The sequence below is a fragment of the Nerophis lumbriciformis genome, linkage group LG18 (genome assembly GCF_033978685.3).
Source record: "Nerophis lumbriciformis linkage group LG18, RoL_Nlum_v2.1, whole genome shotgun sequence".
NCBI lineage: Eukaryota > Metazoa > Chordata > Actinopteri > Syngnathiformes > Syngnathidae > Nerophis > Nerophis lumbriciformis.
In genome coordinates this window covers 22,394,345-22,416,045 of record NC_084565.2, presented here as the reverse complement: position 1 = coordinate 22,416,045, position 21,701 = coordinate 22,394,345, and the positions used below count along the sequence as shown (strand labels likewise).

Genomic DNA, 21,701 nt, shown 5'->3' with positions numbered 1-21,701 from the left:
GCACCGATCTGCCTGTCAATCTCACGATACATTCTTCCCTCACTCGAGAACAAGACTCCGAGGTACTCGAACTCCTCCACTTGGGGCAAGATCTCCTCCCCAACCCTAAACTAAACCCTTTTCCGGGCGAGAACCATGGACTCGGACTTGGAGGTGCTGATTCCCATCCCAGTCGCTTCAGACTCGGCTGCGAAACGATCCAGTGAGAGCTGCAGATCTTGGCCAGATGAAGCCATCAGGACCACATCATCTGCAAATAGCAGAGACCTAATCCTGCAGCCACCAAACCAGATACTCTCAACGCCCTGACTGCGCCTAGAAATTCTGTCCATAAAAGTTATGAACAGAATCGGTGACAAAGGGCAGCCTTGGCGGAGTCTAACCCTCACTGGAAAAGTGTCCGACTTACTACCGGCAATGCGGACCAAGCTCTGACACTGATCATACAGGGAGCGAACTGCCACAATAAGACAGTCCGTTACCCCATACTCTCTGAGCACTCCCCACAGGACTTCCCAGGGTACACAGTCGAATGCCTTCTCCAAGTCCACAAAGCACATGTAGACTGGTTGGGCAAACTCCCATGCACCCTCAAGGACCCTGCCGAGAGTAAAGAACCGGTTCACAGTTCCACGACCAGGACGAAAACCACACTGTTCCTCCTGAATCCGAGGTTCGACTATCCGGCGTAGCCTCCTCTCCAGTACACTTGAATAGACCTTACCGGGAAGGCTGAGGATTGCATGATCATTTCCAAAATGTAATATGATCAATGTATTTAGTTTAGGATTTGTGTATGTCTGAATTCCAGGGGGAGCCCTACCTGGGTACGGCCTATGCCATCATGATGTGTTACTGGGACGGAATAGCTCATTTCATCATGTACCTCATAATGATCAGCAAGATAACGGAGAGGTAAGTGTCAAACTCATTTTTAGCTCAGGGGCCACCCATCCATCCATTTTTCTACCGCTTGTCCCTCTGTGGGTTGCGGGGATGGCTGAAGCCTATCCCATTTTCACACACTAGGGCCAATTTAGAATGGAGGAAAATCTATTCCCAAGTGGGCCGGACTGGTAAAGTCATGGAATGCTAACTTGAAAATAAAGACACTTTCAGATTGTGTTCTTTGTTTAAAAATAGACCAAGCACATTCTGAAAATTTATAAATCATAATCCAGCGCCCCCCGCGACCCCAAAAGGGAATAAGCGGTAGAAAATGGATGGATGGATGGATGGATAATGGAGGTTTTTTTTACACTTACATGTTGCGGTTAATAGTATTCTATCTTCATTTGTGGTTATTTATACACTCTGAATAAATGAAGTGATACTATTCATCAGTCAACTAGATGGAATTGAGTCTTGCAGAGTTTTAAAATGCTCTTCTTGGTGTTCATTTTAAATCTCTGCAAGATATATATTTTTCTTTTGGCCATAAGACTGTACAGCAGATCTGTCTGAACTAGGGATGTCTGATATCGGACTGCCGATAATCGGCCGATAAATAATTTAAAATGTAATATTGGAAATTATCGGTATCTGTTTCAAAAAGTAACATTTATGACTTTTTAAAATGCCGCTGTGTACACGGACGTAGGGAGAAGTTCAGAGCGCCAATAAACCTTAAAGGCATTGTCTTTGTGTGCCGGCCAAGTCTCATAATATCTACAGCTTTTCACACACACTAGGGAATGCAATTCATACTTGGTCAACAGCCATACAGGTCACACTGAGGGTGGCCGTACAAACAACTTTAACACGGTTACAAATATGCCCACACTGTGAACCCACACCAAACAAGAATGACAAACACATTTCGGGAGAACATCCGCACCGTAACACAACATAAACACAACAGAACAAATACCCAGAAACCCTTGCAGCACTAACTCTTCCGGGACGCTACAATATACACTCCCCGCTACCCCCTACCCCCCTCACCTCAACCTCCTCATGCTCTCTCAGGGAGAGGATGTCCCAAATTCCAAGCTGCTGTTTTGAGGCATGTTAAAAAAAATAATGCACTTTGTTACTTCAATGATAAATATGGCAGTGCCATGTTGGCATTTTTTTCCATAACTTGAGATGATTTATTTTGGAAAACCTTGTTACATTGTTTAATGCATCCAGCGGGGCATCACAACAAAATGAGGCATAATAATGTGTTAATTCCACGACTGTATATATCGGTATCGGTTGATATCGGAGTCCGTAATTAAGAGTTGGACAATATCGGAATATCGGCAAAAAAGCCATTATTGGAAACCTCTAGTCTGAACTATCGTATTTTACGGACTATAAGGCACACTTAAAATCCTTTTATTTTCTCAAAAATCGCCTTATAACGCCTAATGTACGGCAAAATTCTGCTTGTGCTTACCGACCTCGGAGCAATTTTATTTGGTACATGGTGTGATGATAAGTGTGACCAGTAGATGGCAGTCATACATAAGAGATATGTGCAGACTGCAATATTATGGCAGTAAACCCCAAAACTTTAAATGTTCCATTGAGAATATGGAACATTACACACAGCGCTCAAAAATCTGTCAAAATGTTTTTAGTACGACTTCAGTAAGCTATGAAGCCGCACCGCTTGACGGATTGTCGGCGCATTAAACATTCAAATATTATTATGGTGTGTGTGCAAGGACCCCGAAATGACACCCATTAGCAGACGTTATCTGGCGTTTTGTTTCGCAATATTATATGCAAAACCAACAGGGCAAATATTTTGACTCGGGGCCACATTGAGTGAAAAAAAAGTGTCTGGGGGGCCAATGTGTATGTGTGTATAAATGATATATACACATTTAGCTGGAAAAACTTGCTGTACAGTATGTGTGTTAAGGTCCCTTTTTTTCCAGGAACACTAATACCAAAAGTCACAATGTAAAAACGTTATGACAAATCTACCTCAAAAAAACGTAATGGAATTTTACAGTTTTTTGCTGAATTGGACACCCAAAATGTACAAACCCCGTTTCCGTATGAGTTGGGAAATTGTGTTACATGTAAATATAAACGGAATACAATGATTTGCGAATCATTTTCAACCCATATTCAGTTGAATATGCTACAAAGACAACATATTTGATGTTCAAACTGATAAAAAAAATATTTTTTTTGCAAATAATCATTAACTTTAGAATTTGATGCCGGCAACACATGACAAAGAAGTTGGGAAAGGTGGCAATAGATACTGATAAAGTTGAGGAATGCTCATCAAACACTTATTTGGAACATCCCACAGGTGTGCAGGCTAATTGGGAACAGGTGGGTGCCATGATTAGGTATAAAAACAGCTTCCCAAAAAATGCTCAGTCTTTCACAAGAAAGGATGGGGCGAGGTACACCCCTTTGTCCACAACTGCGTGAGCAAATAGTCAAACAGTTTAAGAACAACGTTTCTCAAAGTGCAATTGCAAGAAATTTAGGGATTTCAACATCTACGGTCCATAATATCATCAAAAGGTTCAGAGAATCTGGAGAAATCACTCCACGTAAGCGGCATGGCCGGAAACCAACATTGAATGACCGTGACCTTCGATCCCTCAAACGGCACTGTATCAAAAATCGACATCAATCTCTAAAGGATATCACCACATGGGCTCAGGAACACTTCAGAAAACCACTGTCTTAAATACAGTTGGTCGCTACATCTGTAAGTGCAAGTTAAAGCTCTACTATGCAAAGGGAAAGTTGTTTATCAACAACATCCAGAAACGCCGCCGGCTTCTCTGGGCCCGAGATCATCTAAGATGGACTCATGCAAAGTGGAAAAGTGTTCTGTGGTCTGACGAGTCCACATTTCAAATTGTTTTTGGAAATATTCGACATTGTGTCATCCGGACCAAAGGGGAAACGAACCATCCAGACTGTTATCGACGCAAAGTTGAAAAGCCAGCATCTGTGATGGTATGGGGGTGCATTAGTGCCCAATGCATGGGTAACTTACACATCTGTGAAGGCACCATTAATGCTGAAAGGTACATACAGGTTTTGGAACAACATATGCTGCCATCTAAGCGCCGTCTTTTTCATGGACGCCCCTGCTTATTTCAGCAAGACAATCTCAAGCCACATTCAGCACGTGTTACAACAACGTGGCTTCGTAAAAAAAAGAGTGCGGGTACTTTCCTGGCCCGCCTGCAGTCCAGACCTGTCTCCCATCGAAAATGTGTGGCGCATTATGAAGCGTAAAATACGACAGCGGAGACCCCGGACTGTTGAACGACTGAAGCTCTACATAAAACAAGAATGGGAAAGAATTCCACTTTTAAAGCTTCAACAATTAGTTTCCTCAGTTCCCAATCGTTTATGGAGTATTGTTAAAAGAAAAGGTGATGTAACACAGTGGTGAACATGCCCTTTCCCAACTACTTTGGCACGTGTTGCAGCCATGACATTCTAAGTTAATTATTATTTGCAAAAAAAAAATAAAGTTTATGAGTTTGAACATCAAATATTTTATATTTGTAGTGCATTCAATTGAATATGGGTTGAAAAGGATTTGCAAATCATTGTATTCCGTTTATATTTACATCTAACAATTTCCCAACTCGTATGGAAACGGGGTTTGTACATGAAAATAAAGAAAGTGGGATTTGCAATATTACTATGTACAATAAAACACTGAATATTAACATATGAACATCGCTCCTCTTTTACTTCTCAGACCAGCTCCTCGATAGTTGTGTATCCTTTACAATCAAGCAAAAAAACAAAAATGTAACAAACAACAAAATACAAATGCAAAGGGAAATAAACACCAACAATATGATATATTATCACTTTAATGCCGAAATTTGTTGTAAAAGTCTGCTGTACAATGTGTGTTTGGGTCCCTTTTTTTTCCAGGAACACTAATACCAAAAATCACAATGTCCTAAAAACGTTATGATAGATCCACCTCAAAAAAACGTAATGTAATTTTACAGTTTTTTGCTGAATTGGACACCCAAAATGTACATTAAAATAAAGAAAGTGGGATTTACAATATTAACTATGTACAATAAAACACTGAATATTAACATATGAACGTCGCTCCTCTTTTACCTCTTAGACCAGTTCCTCCATAGTTGTGCATCTTTTACAAGCAAGCAAAACACAACAAAAATGTAACAAACAGCAAAATACGACAAACACCTACAATATGATATATTATCACTTTTATGCAGAAATTTGTTGTAAAAATTTGCTTCCGCATCTGTTCCTGACACATGCGTTTGGGGCTGGCTGCTCTCAAAACAAACCCCGCCCACTCTGCTTTGTTCCTGGTCTGAGCTGCTGTGACGTAGATTACCGTAATAACCCGTAAAACACTCAAAAGCGCAGATTTCGACCATTGAAATACTTTCTATAGTTCAAGACTTACGGTCATTTAAAAACAGCACTGCACATCATAATGGCGGCGACAGTTTTGATGTTAAAGGTCTAAAAAGATTTATGTAGAACGTCCGGCAGGCCGGATTGAAAATGTTAATGAGCCGCATGGGGCCCGTGGGCCATATTTTGCCCAGGTCTGCTATATCTTAACCCCCTCTGAAGTGATGCACGCTCCTGTGCAGGGGAGACACAGACTTGCTATTGTGACATCTAGTGGACACATTTAGAACAGCAGATTCTTTCATAATTTTTTTTTTTAATATACTTAGCAAAATCTTGCGAGCCGGGTAAAACCTGTTCTGGCATGCTGGCTGTACGTTTGACACCCCTGGAAATGTCTACAGAAATAATCTTGTTGCAAAAAATCCCTTCCAAGTTAGAAAAATGTGAGTGCATTAATTGATGCATACGGCTCAGATGATGTCATTAATAGTCACTATTGCCTTTTATTGTCACTATTATTACACTCATAACTTTTGGATATTTTTTAAAAATGTGCACCCAGTTTGATGCGATCATCATGCTAGATAATATAATATATATATAAAATAAATATAATAATATATATATAAAATAAATATATATAAAATAAATACATATATATAAAATAAATATATATAAAATAAATACATATATATATATATATATATATATATATATATATATATATATATATATATTATTTATATATATTTATTTATTTATACATGCACCTTATTGCTTTTTTATCCTGCACTACCATGAGCTTATGTAACGAAATTTTGTTCTTATCTGTGCTGTAAAGTTCAAATTTGAATGACAATAAAAAGGAAGTCTAAGTCAAAGATTGATGTCTTCTTTCAAAGGAATGAGATCAATACAAGTGCTGAGGGTGTAGGGCAGGGGTCGGCAACCCAAAATGTTTTAAATAGCCATGATGGACCAAAAAATTAAAAAAAATAAAAATCTGTCTGGAGCCTCAAAAAATGTAAAGCCTTATTATATAAGTGTTATAATGAAGGCAACACATGATGCAAGTATCTATATTAGCTATATAGCCTACTATCAAAATGACTATGTGCCGCAGACTGATACAAATCTTCGTTGACAGAAATGTTGAAATGTAAAATTTACTCTACACATTTTTACAACATTGGCAAACATTAGTAAAACTTCTCAGAGGGTGAGATAACTCCTGGAAATGACTCTTTTAGAATGGCCAAAGGTATAGATGTGTGTGTTCAAGTTTAAGGAAACGGCAGGCTGTCTTCTTCTAATGGATTTATTACAATCTTTGCAAGTTGGGTAACGTTTGCTGTGTTCTATAACCATATAACCAATATTACATACATATAATGTGTCATGAGAGATGCAAATATAAATTAAATACACAGAGGAAATTAAATGAGCTCAAATATAGCTACAAATGAGGCATAATGATGCAATATGTACATACAACTATCTTAAATAGCATATTAGCATTAATTAGCTTGCAGTCATGCAGTGACCAAATATGCCAGATTAGCACTCCGCACAAGTCAATAACATCAACAAAGCTCACATTTGTGCATTCACGCACAGCATAAAACGTTTGGTGGACAAAATGAGACAAAGAAGTAGATGCATAAAACACGTCTTTCTGTGGCAACGTCGGAGAAAGTTGTACATGTAATTAGATGTACATTTTCATACATTTTTGAAAAAGCTCCTTGGAGCCACTATGGCGGCGCCAGTTTGATGCGATCATCATGCGAGATTGATGTCTTCTTCTTTCGAAGGAATGAGATCAATACAAGTGCTGAGGGTGTAAAGGAGGGGTCGGCAATCCAAAATGTTGAAAGAGCCATATTGGACCAAAAAAAAAAAAATCTGTCTGGAGCCGCAAAAAATGTAAAGCCTTATATATAAGTGTTATAATGAAGGCAACACATAATGTATAAGTGTCTATATTAGCTATATTAGCCTACTATCAAAATGACTATGTGTCGCAGGCTGTTGCAAATCTTCGTTGACATCCATCCATTTTCTACCGCTTGTCCCTTTCCTGGGTCGTGGGGGGTGCTGGAGCCTATCTCTGCTGCATTCGGGCGGAAGGCGTTGTACACCCTGGACAAGTCACCACCTTATCGCAGGGCCAACACAGATAGACAGACAACATTCACACTCACATTCACACACTAGGGTCAATTTAGTGTTGCCAATCAACCTATCCCCAGGTGCATGTCTTTGGAGGTGGGAGGAAGCCGGTGAAATGTTGAAATGTAATATGTATTCTACACATTTTTACAACATTGGAAAACATTACTAAAATGGAGGCTTTTCAGAGGGTGTGATAACTCCTGGAAATGACTTGCTTAGAATGGCCAAAGGTATAGATGTGTGTGTTCAAGTTGAAGGAAACGGAAACTACAAATAAAAAGACCTCAAATATACCTAAAATACGATGATGCATTATGTACATACAGCTAGCATAGATAGCATGTTAGCATCGATTAGCTTGCAGTGATGCAGTGCCCAAATATGATTTATGAGCACTCCAACAAGTCAATAACATCCACAAAGCTCACCTTTGTGCATTCCCGCACAGCATAAAACATTTGGTGGACAAATAGGAAAGTTGAACATGGAAACAAACTACGGTGCGTTCAAAAACTTCCGAAATCAGGACAAAATGGTGCGCGCCAAATACTCTCATCAGTGAAGCATGTATATTATAAACAGTGGGATTTCTAACAATTAGGAAGGTTTGTGTCATGTTTGTCCTCCTACAGAAACCATATTAAAACAAAAATACATTTTTTTTTCCCGAATTTTTTTTCCATTTTTATACAATTTTGAAAAAGCCACAAAGGTGGTGCTAAAAAGCTGCGCGTTGCCGAACCCCGGTGTAGGGGGAGAATAAATCAATGTGTTAATAATTAAATAAATAAAGATCTTGAAATCTATCAATCAATACTGAAATAAACACATTGTTCAGGAAACAAATAATGTGTAACTTGGTAAAATAACTGAAATGATGACGATATCAGTAATATTAAACTTAATTTAAACTGTAACACATTATTTTACATTTTAATTCCCTATTTCATATTTGAGCAATCTATCTAATTGGATTTATTTTTATTTATTTCGGCACAAAAATGTCCATACTCTGCATCAGTCTCTAGAGCAGGGGTCACCAACGCAGTGCCCGCAGGCACCAGGTCGCCCGTAAGGACCAGATGAGTAGCCCGCTGGCCTGTTCTAAAAATAGCTCAAATAGCAGCACTCACCAGTGAGCTGCCTCTATTTTTTAAATTGTATTTATTTACTAGCAAGCTGGTCTCGCTTTGCTCAACATTTTTAATTCTAAGAGAGACAAAACTCAAATAGAATTTGAAAATCCAAGAAAATATTTTAAAGACTTGGTCTTCACATGTTTAAATAAATTAATTTATTTTATTTTACTTTGCTTCTTATAACTTTCAGAAAGACAATTTTAGAGAAAAAATACAACCTTAAAAATGATTTTTAAACACATGTACCTTTTTACCTTTTAAATTCCTTCCTCTTCTTTCCTGACAATTTAAATCAATGTTCAAGTAAATTTATTTTTTTTATTGTAAAGAATAATACATACATTTTAATTTCATTCTTCATTTTAGCTTCTGTTTTTTCGACGAAGAATATTTGTGAAATATTTCTTCAAACTTATGATTAAAATTCAAAACAATTATTCTGGCAAATCTAGAAAATCTGTAGAATCAAATACAAATCTTATTTCAAAGTCTTTTGAATTTCTTTTAAAATTTTTGTTCTGGAAAATCTAGAAGAAATGATTTGTCTTTGTTATAAATATAGCTTGGTCCAATTTGTTGTATATTCTAACAAAGTGCAGATTGGATTTTAACCTATTTAAAACATGTCATCAAAATTCTAAAATTAATCTTAATCAGGAGAAATTACTAATGATGTTCCATAAATTATTTTTGTAATTTTTCAAAAAGATTCGAATTAGCTAGTTTTTCTCTTCTTTTTTTCGGTTGAATTTTGAATTTTAAAGAGTCGAAATTGAAGAAAAACTATGTTTCAAAATTTAATTATCTTTTTTTCCATGTTTTCTCCTCTTTTAAACCGTTCAATTAAGTGTTTTTTTCATCATTTATTCTCTACGAAAAACTTTCCGTAAAAGATACATTTGATTAATTATTAATAATAACAGAGTTAAAGGTAAATTGAGCAAATTGGCTATTTCTGGCAATTTATTTAAGTGTGTATCAAACTGGTAGCCCTTCGCATTAATCAGTACCCAAGAAGTAGCTCTTGGTTTCAAAAAGGTTGGGGACCCCTGTTCTATAGTTTGTCATAATTGTTTACTCCAGGAAATCTGCCCTTGCTACAATTAGCAAAGCAAACAATATAGATTAAATTCTGTTGACCTGTTTTGCTGCACTGTACAGTTTTATCTCATTTTTAAGTTTTGTATTTAACCACACATGATTTGTGTTATTTGCACTGTCGTCAAAAAAGAAACTACAATGAAAAGTATACAGTATCATAGTTAATTTGCATATTCAGTCTCCTCGGAACAATGCAACCTCAGCAATTTCTTTATCATCATTTATCATGACCATAATCGAGAATCAAACACATTTCCTCCATTCACACATTCATTTTAAATGTCGCTATTGTTCTCATGAAGGTCATGGGTACGCTAGAGCTATGCTGTACTGGTTGGCAGGTGATCACAGGGAACATACCATATTTTTCGGAGTATAAGTCGCACCTGCCGAAAATGCATAATAAAGAAGGAAAAAAACATAAGTTGCACTGGAGCCCGGCCAAACTATGAAAAAAACTGCGACTTATAGTCCGAAAAATACGGTACATACATACAGACAACCACATCTACTGTATGGACAATTTAGAGCAGTGCTTTTTTATTTTCTTTTACGCCTCCATAAGGTTTATGGTTGGAGTTAATTTCGAACATGCATATAATTACAACATGATACTTGCATAAAATTACAACATGATGCATCACATCTTCCAGTTCCTCTTTTCAACATGTTTGACAAGGAGTACAAAGAAGCAGAGTTTATTTAATCCTACCCCTGTTTCATTACATAGCTAACACTTTTGTTCACTTCCGGTTCTCAATTTGTACACAACATATTCCATACATAATAAATTAAAAAAATTGATAGTGAAGTAAGTTGTATTTTATATAGTGAGATACATAGGATTGTCAATAAGTTCAAAATGTTTATCATGACTCTTCTTCTTTGTACTTTGTAAACACTTTGAATTTGAACAGTTTCTTGAACTGGATCATATCAGTACATTGTTTGATGGCTTTACTTAATCCATTCCATAATCAGAATACTTAAGGTTTTAAGTGTTGCATGTGCATACACGTTTTAAAGGCCTACTGAAATGCGATTTTCTTATTTAAACGGGGATAGCAGGTCCATTCTATGTGTCATACTTGATCATTTCGCGATATTGCCATATTTTTGCTGAAAGGATTTAGTAGAGAACATCGACGATAAAGTTCTCAACTTTTGGTCGCTGATAAAAAAGCCTTGCCTGTACCGGAAGTAGCAGACGAGTAGCGTGACGTCACAGGTTGTGGAGCTCCTCACATCTGCACATTGTTTACAATCATGGCCACCAGCAGGGAGAGCGATTCGGACCGAGAAAGCGACGATTTCCCCATTAATTTGAGCGAGGATGAAAGATTTGTGGATGAGGAAAGTGAGAGTGAAGGACTAGAGGGCAGTGGGAGCGATTCAGATAGGGAAGATGCTGTGAGAGGCGGGTGGGACCTGATATTCAGCTGGGAATGACTAAAACAGTAAATAAACACAAGACATATAAATAGTCTATTAGCCACAACACAACCAGGCTTATATTTAATATGCCACAAATTAATCCCGCATAACAAACACCTCCTCCCTCCTGTCCACATAACCCGCCAATGCAACTCAAACACCTGCACAACACACTCAATCCCACAGCACAAAGTACCGTTCACCTCCCCAAAGTTCATACAGCACATATTTCCCCAAAGTTACGTACGTGACATGCACATAGCGGCACGCACGTACGGCCAAGCGATCAAATGTTTGGAAGCCGCAGCTGCATGCGTACTCACGGTACCGCGTCTGCGCATCCAACTCAAAGTCCTCCTGGTAAGAGTCTGTTGTCCCAGTTCTCCACAGGCCAATGGTAAAGCTTGACTGTCATCTTTCGGGAATGTAAACAATGAAACACTGGTTGTGTTTGTGTTGCTGCAGCCGCCCGCAATACACCGCTTCCCACCTACAGCTTTCTTCTTCGCTGTCTCCATTGTTCATTGAACAAATTGCAAAAGATTCACCAACACAGATGTCCAGAATACTGTGGAATTTTGCGATGAAGACAGACAACTTAGTAGCTGGCCACCGTGTTGTCCCAAAATGTCCTCTACAATCCGTGACGTCACGCGCAGACGTCATCATACCGAGACGTTTTCAGCAGGATATTTTTGCGCGAAATTTAAAATTGCACTTTAGTAAGCTAACCCGGCCGTATTGGCATGTGTTGCAATGTTAAGATTTCATCATTGATATATAAACTATCAGACTGCGTGGTCGGTAGTAGTGAGTTTCAGTAGGCCTTTAAGTTACATTTTTCTGTGAGGTTATTGTTATGATCCGGTGCCGGATCATCATTTATCTTGGGTTTTGATTCACTTGTTTAAGTTCTGTTTCAGCACCCCTGTTTTGTGTTTCATGGTTGTCATGGGTGCTGATTGTTTTCACCTGCCTCTGATTAGTGTTCGGGATGCTCACCTGCTGCCGGACACTAATCAGAGAGCTATTTGCGTAAAGCAAGCAAAAGCACCAGACTGAGTGAGGGGAAAACCAGGACTAAATAGCTCTCTGATTAGTGTCCGGCAGCAGGTGAGCGACCCGAACACTAATCAGAGGCAGGGAAAAACAATCAGCACCCATGACAACCAAGAAACACAAAACAGGGGTGCTGAAACAGAACTTAAACAACAAGTGAATATAAACCCAAAATAAACTATTTCTCCTTTTTTGTTGAGGAGAATTGTTGTACATTCTTGGGTAGCAGATTGTAGTTTGTTTTGTGCACAATTTTGGCAGTTTGCAAATTCACTATATTGTTGAATATCAATATTTTTGATTCAATAAATAAAGGGTGTGTATGTTCTCTATATCCAACATTATGTATTATTCTAACTGACCTCTTTTGTAACACAGTTTGTGAATGAAGTGCACATTTGTAGTTGTTTCCTCATATTTCTGCACAATAACTCCAATATGGTAACACTAGCAAGCAGTCCAGAATATGGAGTGATATTTTGTCCAATACATTTTTTTATTTATTCCTCATTGATGTCCACCCAATGTTGTGTACTTAGTTTAACAAGATTTTCAGTTTATTTGCTTATCTCAACAAAAGGAGTAATATAAATTTAGAGGAAAATCTAATTTAAAACATGTGTATGCACGTACAACAACACTTAAATCTTTTAGTATATCAGTATGTGGAATTCAATTATGGAATGGTTTAAGTAAATAAATCAAACAAAGCACCAATATGATTCAGTTTAAGACATGTTTCAAACTACAAGTGTTCACAAAGTACACAGAACAAGAATTATGATGAATATCTTGGACCATTTAAAAAAAAAATTTTTTAGATAAAGATTATTTATGTATTTAATATTTGTTTACTTACTATGGTATATTATTTATGAATTTTTGTATTCACTGTTCTGTTACAGCGAACAATGAAACGGGATAAAATTGCTATGGTTTGAAAAGGGGTAGGATTAAATAAGCTCCGCTTCTCCCTACTCCTTTTCGGACGTGTTGTAATGAAACAACTGCAAATATGTGACGCATTACATTGTATTGTATGCATGTTCCAAATAAACTGAAACCTATTATCACACCCAAAAATTTGATTTTATTTACTCTTTCAATGTCTATTTTTGTTTGTGTTTGACTTTCCCTTCTACTGTTACCGAATAGCATTATATTAGTTTTACTGAACTTTAAGGATAGTCTGTTTTTGTCAAACCATCTTTTTAATTGGTTCATTTCTTCTGTTATTATTTGTATTATCTTCTGAACAAAATAATACTACCTTTAGGTCTTTTGTAACTTTAACAATATCATTTATATCAACATTGAACAATTTTGGTCCAAGTATTGATCCTTGTGGTACGCCACAAAATATATTTAGCGTTGTAGACGTGTGTTCGCCTAGCTCGGGGGTCAGCAAGCCGCTGCTCTTTAGCGTCGCCAAGCGGCTCCCTGGAGCTTTTTAAAAAATTTATGAAAATGGAAAAAGATGGGGGAAAAATATAATTTGTTTTAATATGGTTTCTGTAGGACAAACATAACACAAACCTTTCTAATTGTTATAAATCCCACTGTTTATGTTAAACATGCTTCACTCATGAGAGTATTTGGCGAGCGCCATATTGTCCTTTGTTCGGCGGTTCTTGAACTCACTATAGTTTGTTTACATGTACAACTTTCTCCGACGTTGCCACAGAAAGAGGTGTTTCCTGCCACTACTCATTTGTCTCATTTTGTCCAGCAAATGTTTTATGCTGTGTGTGAATGCACAAAGGTGAGCTTTGTTGATGTTATTGACTTGTTGGAGTGCTAATCAGGCATATTTGGTCAGTGCATGACTGCAAGCTAATCGATACTAACTTGCTATTTAGGCTAGCTGTATGTACATATTGCATCATTATGCCTCGTATTTTAGGTATATTTGAGCTCTTTTGATATCCTTTACTTATGTCCTCTGTGTATTTAATTTATATGTGCATGTCTCATGACACATTATCTGTATGTAATATTGACTGCATTTCTAATAGCACAGCAAACGTTACCCACCCAAAGCCTGTAATAAATCCATTTGAAAAAGACAACCTGCGGTTTCCTTCAACTTGGACACACACATCTATACCTTTGGTCATTCTAAGTAAGTAATTTCTGAGAAGCCTCTGTTGTACGAATGTTTTCCAATGTTGTAGAACTGTTTGAAAAAAATATTAAAATGTCAACATTTCTGTAACAAAGATTTGCATCAGCCTGAGACACAAAGTCATATTGATAGTAGACTAATACAGCTAATTAGACACTTACATCATGTGTTGCCTTCATTATAAGACTTATATAAGGCCTTTAATCTTTTTGCGGATCCAGACAGATTATTTTCTTGAATTTTTAGTCCAATATGGCTCTTTCAACATTTTGGGTTGCTGACCCCTGGCCTAGCTTTACGTATTGTTTCCTGTTGGTTAAATAACTTCTAATCCAGTTTAAGACCAATCCTCTAATACCATACTGTTCTAATTTTTCGATTAAAATAATGTGATTAATTGTGTCAAATGCTTTAGTTAATCCATAAATTATGCCGCTACACACCGTTTACCATCTATTGCATTGGTAATCTCTTCCGTTATATCGATTAAAGCCATTGATGTTGAAATATTAGCTCTGTATCCATATTGGTTCTTTGAGAGTATTTGATATTTTTTCATGAAATTGTCCAATCTGTTATTGAACAGTTTTTCAATACTTTTAGAAAATTGTGAAAGTAAAGAAACAGGTCTATAATTTGTAAATTGGTATTTATATCCATCCAGTCTTATAAATCAGTACAACTTTAGCTATTTTCATTTTGTTTGGGAATTGGCCTGTTTGAAATTATATATTGCTGATATACATTAATGGTCCTGACATCTCTTCAATAATAGGAAGAAGAAAAATTTTTTAGTCCGCCGCGACTATAAATAGTATCGTTTGTCAAAAAAATCATTAAAAGTACACCTCTGCGTATCCTTAACATTATGGAAACAAGAAAAAAATATAGATCAACTTATAGCAAAAATACCGTATTTTTGGGACTATAAGTCGCAGTTTTTTTTCATAGTTTGGTCGGTCGGGCTCCAGTGTGACTTATATGTTTTTTTCCTTTTTTATTATGCATTTTCGGCAGGTGAGACTTATACTCCAAAAAATACGGTACATTTATTAACCAGGGTTGTACGGTATACCGGTATTATTATAGTACCGCAATACTAATGAATCATATTCGGTACTACTCCGCCTCTGAAAAGTACCGGTCCGGACTTTGAATATAACCAATGTATGATCCTGTTTCTACTTGGTATCGGATTGATACCCAGATTTGTGGTATCATCCAAAACTAATGTAAGGTATCAAACAACAGAAAAATAAGTGATTATTACATTTTAATAGAAGTATAGATAGAACATGTTAAAAAAGAAAGTAAGAAGATATTAACAGTAAATGAACAAATAGATTAATACTTCATTTTTTACCACTTGTCCTGAATAATTTTGATGAAATAATAGAATGGAAAATGACACAATATGTTACTGCATATGTCAGCAGACTATATGTTCACTATTTTATTTAAGGACAAACTTGCAATAAGAAACATATGTTTAATGTGTACACTAAGATTTTTTTGTTAAAATAAAGCTAAAAATGCAATTTTTTCTGGTGCCCTTTATTTAGAAAATTACCGAAAAGTATCAAAAAAATGTTGGTACCGGGACAACACTATTTACATATTTTTTAGTCTAAAGTAATAATTAAATTTTTTTTTTTGACCGACTTGAACCATTTGAAAAATAAAATGTAATGCATCTAATAGTAATAAATTCAAATTGATCAAGCAACATTATATATAATATATTCAACCTTTTACTGAAACAGCATATGGCTTTTATCAGTGATTGTATCTATGTAAAGTAGAAGCTTCAACTCTTCTGGGAAGGCTGTCCATAAGGTTGCAGAGTGTGTTTATAGGAATTTTCCACCATTCTTCCAAAAGCGCAATTGGTTCTAGTCATCAGTTTGCAGAGAAAATGGCTACAATGAATAAGGCTCGACTTTTATCAACTAAAGGGGAGTCTTTGCTAACATGCTTCTTTTTTTTGTCTTTTTTTGAGCACAATTATCCCAACATGCACATTTTTGGGTTTTAGGAGGAAGCCGTAGTACCAAAAAACGTGCAGCCTACTTAGTGTTCCACAAGTCTTCTCCCCCCCCCCAAAAAAAAAAAAAAAAGATCCTAGAGATCTTGAAATTGCAGCTAATGGTGTGTCATGTCTTTTGTCTTTTCTCCCAGCAAAGGGTACCGCACACTGGGCCTGTTCTGGGCTGGCTCCCTGTGCGCCAACATGAGCGTCTTCATCATCGGCATTGTAGCAGGTGAATCGTTAGCAGACTTTTGGCAGTCCCCGAATGGCGCATTTTTTTTTTTTATCAGGCCGACATCTGCAGTGTCACGTAGCATCAACATCACGTGTTGTGTTGTGTTGCAAGATCAAAACCAGACTGAAAGACACGTTTGTCTCTGTCCTGACCTTTTCTGGCAGGGAAATATGGCTCGGAGATCCGACCGGCTTTCTGGCTCAACTTCCTCTTCCTGTTGATGCCCGTGTGGGGCGCGCTCACACTGTTTGCTAGACCGAAGGACAGACCACTGATCGGGGGGTATAACGTAAGTGTGACACATGCATCATGCATGCATTTGTATGGATTTAACTGCATTCACTAAACATGAAGTATCAAACTGCTTATTTTATTGTGCAGGGTGGCAGCTATCGTTTACAGTAACTGAATGACTGGGAATAATAGCAGTAATTTTAAGACAAATATATTTAATGCAGCTTTGATTTTGTGGCTTACCGTATTTTCTGGACTATAAGGCGCACTTAAAATCCTTTTTTCCCCCCCTCAAAACTCGACAGTGCGCCTTATAACCCGGTGCGCCTAATTTACGGATTCATTCTGGTTGTGCTGACCGACCTCGAAGCTATTTTATTTGGCACATGGTGTAATGATAAGTGTGACCAGTAGATGGCAGTCAAACATAAGAGATACGTGTGGACTGCAATGGTGGCAGTCACACACAAGAGATACGTGTAGACTGCAATATAACTCAAGTAAACACCAATTGAAAATATAGAACATTACACATGGGGCACAAAAATATAATAAAATGTTTTAGTACGACTTTGGTAAGCTATGAAGTTGCACCGCTTGATGGATTGTACTGTGCTTCAACATACAAGTATTACTATGATGTGTGTATAAGGTAAGACATATCTCGTGTTTTGTTTCACAATATTATGCAAAAGCAACTTTTCTTACCTTCTGGTACCTGCTGATCTGTATTTGGGATCTGTATAAATCCTGAAAAATTGTGCGCGTCCGCCTTTGTAGTCCGTGCAGACACCGTAACCGATTAGCTTATTCTTTTTCTTTATCTTCTTGTTATGGGACATTCATCCTCCACTGTTGCCATTTGTAATACAAAGTGGTGTAAAGTTCTTACTTACAGTATATCTGTCAGTAAACCCGCCATGAAAGCGCTAAAACATACCGGTGTAGTGGGTTTACATAATTCACCCAAGTAACTTTAGTTATTAGAGAGTTCCGGTCGGACGGTTTTTCACGGGATACATTTCCGGCCTTGTTGTTGCACTAGTGAGCCACGGATGAGAAGATGCTGCTCCGTTATTGATTTAAGTCTGAAAGTCATTCAAACGGTTAACTCCGTCTTTTGACATTTCTTCCACTCCCGTCCTTGCACGCTACACCGCTACAACAAAGATGACGGGGAGAAGACGCTTGAAGATGATCTGTAAAACATAATCTATGCAACATTTTGACCAAAGAACCACCATTACATGTTATGTCGACCACAAGTTTTATATTTAGAAAAAAATTATATATATGAAAAAAATATTGAAAATAGACCATTCATCGGCAGTGCGCCTTATAATCCGGTGCGCCCTATGGTCCGGAAAATACGGTATATTGCGTCATTTCAGGAATTTCTAGTACAATTGTGTTCTCATAGACAACTGGCTGGAGGAACGACAATGATCGCATTAATTGTATGTCATGCATGAGCTCGTGCATGAGCTACATCGCACTGTGGGATTTGACTTTGTAGATTACGCCAAGTCTTTCTTGTTTTTTCTATAACACAAGATGGATGTTATTAATATCAACTGGCAGGAGGAACAATCACTTTTTGTGTTTCCGGCCTTGAGTGAAAACACCTGTGATGTCCATCGCCAACATTTTACAAATATTGGTATTAAAAATAAATGATTGTACAGTACATGTTGGTTGTGGTTATTACTATAAACACAAGTTCCACTAACTTTCTTTCTTTATTTGCATTTATATTGCAATGTGCATCATAATGTGACTGGTTCTTACTATGCATATGTTTTTAGTTTTAATAGACAGAGGAGAAGTATTGTGGAAAGAGATTATTCTAGATCAGTAGTTCTTAACCTGGGTTCGATCAAACCCGAGGGGTTCGGTGGAGGTCAAAACACACCCTCCCTATCGGCGTATTACGGATACGGCAACAGCTGACTGGTTTGCAGGTGTGTAATTTGTTGTGAGTTTATGCACTGTGTTGGTTTTGTTCTTTGAACAAGGTGATGTTCATGCACGGTTCATTTTGTGCACCAGTAAAACAACATGGTAACACTTTAGTATGGGGAACATATTCACCATTAATTAGTTGCTTATTAACATGCAAATTAGTAACATATTGGCTCTTAACTAGTCATTAATAAGTACTTATTAATGCCTTATTTGGCATGGCCTTATTATAACCCTAACCTCTAACCCTGACCCTAACCAAATAACTCTAAATTAAGTCTGTGTTACTTAGAATATTTTCCCCATACTAAAGTGTTACCAAAAACATATAACTTTGTCTTGAATTTGAAAAAAAACATTGTGTTTTTCACTAAAGAAGGGTTCGGTGGATGCACAAATGAAACTGGTGGGGTTCGGTACCTCCAACAAGGTTAAGAACCACTGTTCTAGATTGTACCTAATGTCATGACTGGTTCATTTATCTTCTTTTGACTTATGTTTTGCTTACATTAATTATTGTTTCTGATTATAGTTTTATATTGATATTATCTTGATTTTGTATGTACTTATTGTCATATTTTATTCATTATGGTACTTTTTCGTCACTTTAGAATATTGTTTGTCTTTGGTACACGAATGTGTATATTGTAGGCCATTGGTTCTTTGTTTTATTTTCGCAAAAAACATTTTATATCGCTCTTTTTTATCTTTGGTTTGAACATTATTATGTAAACTCCAAGTTATTGTTTTTTTTTGTATTTTTTTATTGCTATTATTGTATTACAAAATGTTACTATTGATGATGGTATACTGCTTTGTAATCTTTTGTTTTGTGATGTTTTTTGTCTGGACCCCAGGGAGAATAGTCTCCACTGCAGTGTACACGAGTGTTTTTCAACCACACAGTCTGGTGTGCTGTGGGAGATTATCTAATTTCACCTATTTGTGTTAAAAATATTTTTTGCAAACCAGTAATTATAGTCTGCAAATAATGTGTTGTTGTTGAGTGTCGGTGCTGTCTAGAGCTCGGCAGAGTAACCGTGTAATACTCTTCTATATCAGTAGGTGGCAGCCGGTAGCTAATTGCTTTGTTGATGTCGGAAACAACCGGAGGCAGCATGCAGGTAAAAAGGTGTCTAATGCTTAAACGAAAAAAAAAAAAAAAGGTGAGCGGCCCTAAGAAAAGGCAATTAAAGTTAGGGAAGGCTATGCAGAACGAAACTAAAACTGAACCGGCTACAAAGTAAACAAAAACAGAATGCTGGACGACAGCAAAGACTTACTGTTGAGCAAAGACGGCGTCCACAAAGTACATCCAAACATGACATCACAATCAACAATGTCCCCACAAAAAAGGATAAAAACAACGGAAATATTCTTGATTGCTAAAACAGAGTAGATGCGGGAAATCTAGCGCAAAAGGAAGACATGAAACTGCTACAGGAAAATATTAAAGAAAGAGAAAAAGCCACCAAAAATAGGAGCGCAAGACAAGAACTAAAACACTACACACAGGAAAACAGCAAAAAACTCAGAATAAGTCACGGCGTGATGTGACAGGTGGTGACAGTACACCTACTTTGAGATAAGAGCTATATTGATGCATGCTTGGTTATGCTTTCAAGTCATATCCAACAATTGCGACAACGACTTTTTACTGTCAACTGAGTTTCGTTTTTTAATGATTTCTGCTGGTGGTGTGCCTCCGGATTTTTTCAACGCAAAAAATGTGCCTTGGCTCAAAAAAGGTTGAAAAATACTGGTGTAGACTAATGGGGATGCTTAATAAACCAAACTAAACCCACCAAAGTTTGATGGTGCCCAGCAGTACACATTTCCCCCCAACTACTAGTACCCGCACTCTTTTACTATGAAGCCACATTGATTAAACACGTGGCGTCGCATTGTCTTGCTGAAATAAGCAGGGGCGTCCATGGTAACGTTGCTTGGATGGCAACATATGTTGCTCCAAAACCTGTATGTACCTTTCAGCATTAATGACGCCTTCACAGATGTGTAAGTTACCCATGTCTTGGGCACGAATACACCCCCATACCATCACAGACGCTGGCTTTTCAACTTTGCGCCTATAACAATCCGGATAGTTCTTTTCCTCTTTGGTCCGGAGGACACGACGTCCACAGTTTCCAAAAACAATTTGAAATGTGGACTCGTCAGACCACAGAACACTTTTCCACTTTGCATCAGTCCATCTTAGATGAGCTCAGGCCCAGCGAAGCCGACGGCGTTTCTGGGTGTTGTTGATAAACGGTTTTCGCCTTGCATAGGAGAGTTTTAACTTGCACTTACAGATGTAGCGACCAACTGTAGTTACTGACAGTGGGTTTCTGAAGTGTTCCCGAGCCCATGTGGTGATATCCTTTACACACTGATGGCGCTTGTTGATGCAGTACAGCCTGAGGGATCGAAGGTCACGGGCTTAGCTGCTTACGTCCAGTGATTTCTCCAGATTCTCTGAACCCTTTGATGATATTACGGACCGTAGATGGTGAAATCCCTAAATTCCTTGCAATAGCTGGTTGAGAAAGGTTTTTCTTAAACTGTTCAACAATTTGCTCACACATTTCTTGACAAAGTGGTGACCCTCGCCCCATCCTTGTTTGTGAATGACTGAGCATTTCATGGAATCTACTTTTATACCCAATCATGGCACCCACCTGTTCCCAATTTTCCTGCTCACCTGTGGAATGTTCCAAATAAGTGTTTGATGAGCATTTCTCAACTTTATCAGTATTTATAGCCACCTTTCCCAACTTCTTTGTCATGTGTTGCTGGCATCAAATTCTAAAGTTAATGATTTGCAAAAAAAAAAAAGTTTATCAGTTTGAACATCAAATATGTTGTCTTTGTAGT

At 37.4% G+C, this 21,701-nt stretch overlaps 1 protein-coding gene across 2 annotated transcripts in view; it reads left to right on the top strand.

Annotated features, from left to right (window-relative positions):
- tm6sf2b (transmembrane 6 superfamily member 2b) overlaps positions 1–21,701 on the top strand; it is a 73,275-nt gene that overhangs the window by 35,755 nt on the left and 15,819 nt on the right. For both annotated transcript variants that reach the window (XM_061977845.1, XM_061977844.1), the window contains 3 exons: positions 812–915; positions 16,546–16,628; positions 16,796–16,920. In XM_061977845.1, the coding sequence (XP_061833829.1) occupies positions 812–915; positions 16,546–16,628; positions 16,796–16,920 (312 nt within the window). The remainder of the gene's footprint in view (positions 1–811; positions 916–16,545; positions 16,629–16,795; positions 16,921–21,701) is intronic.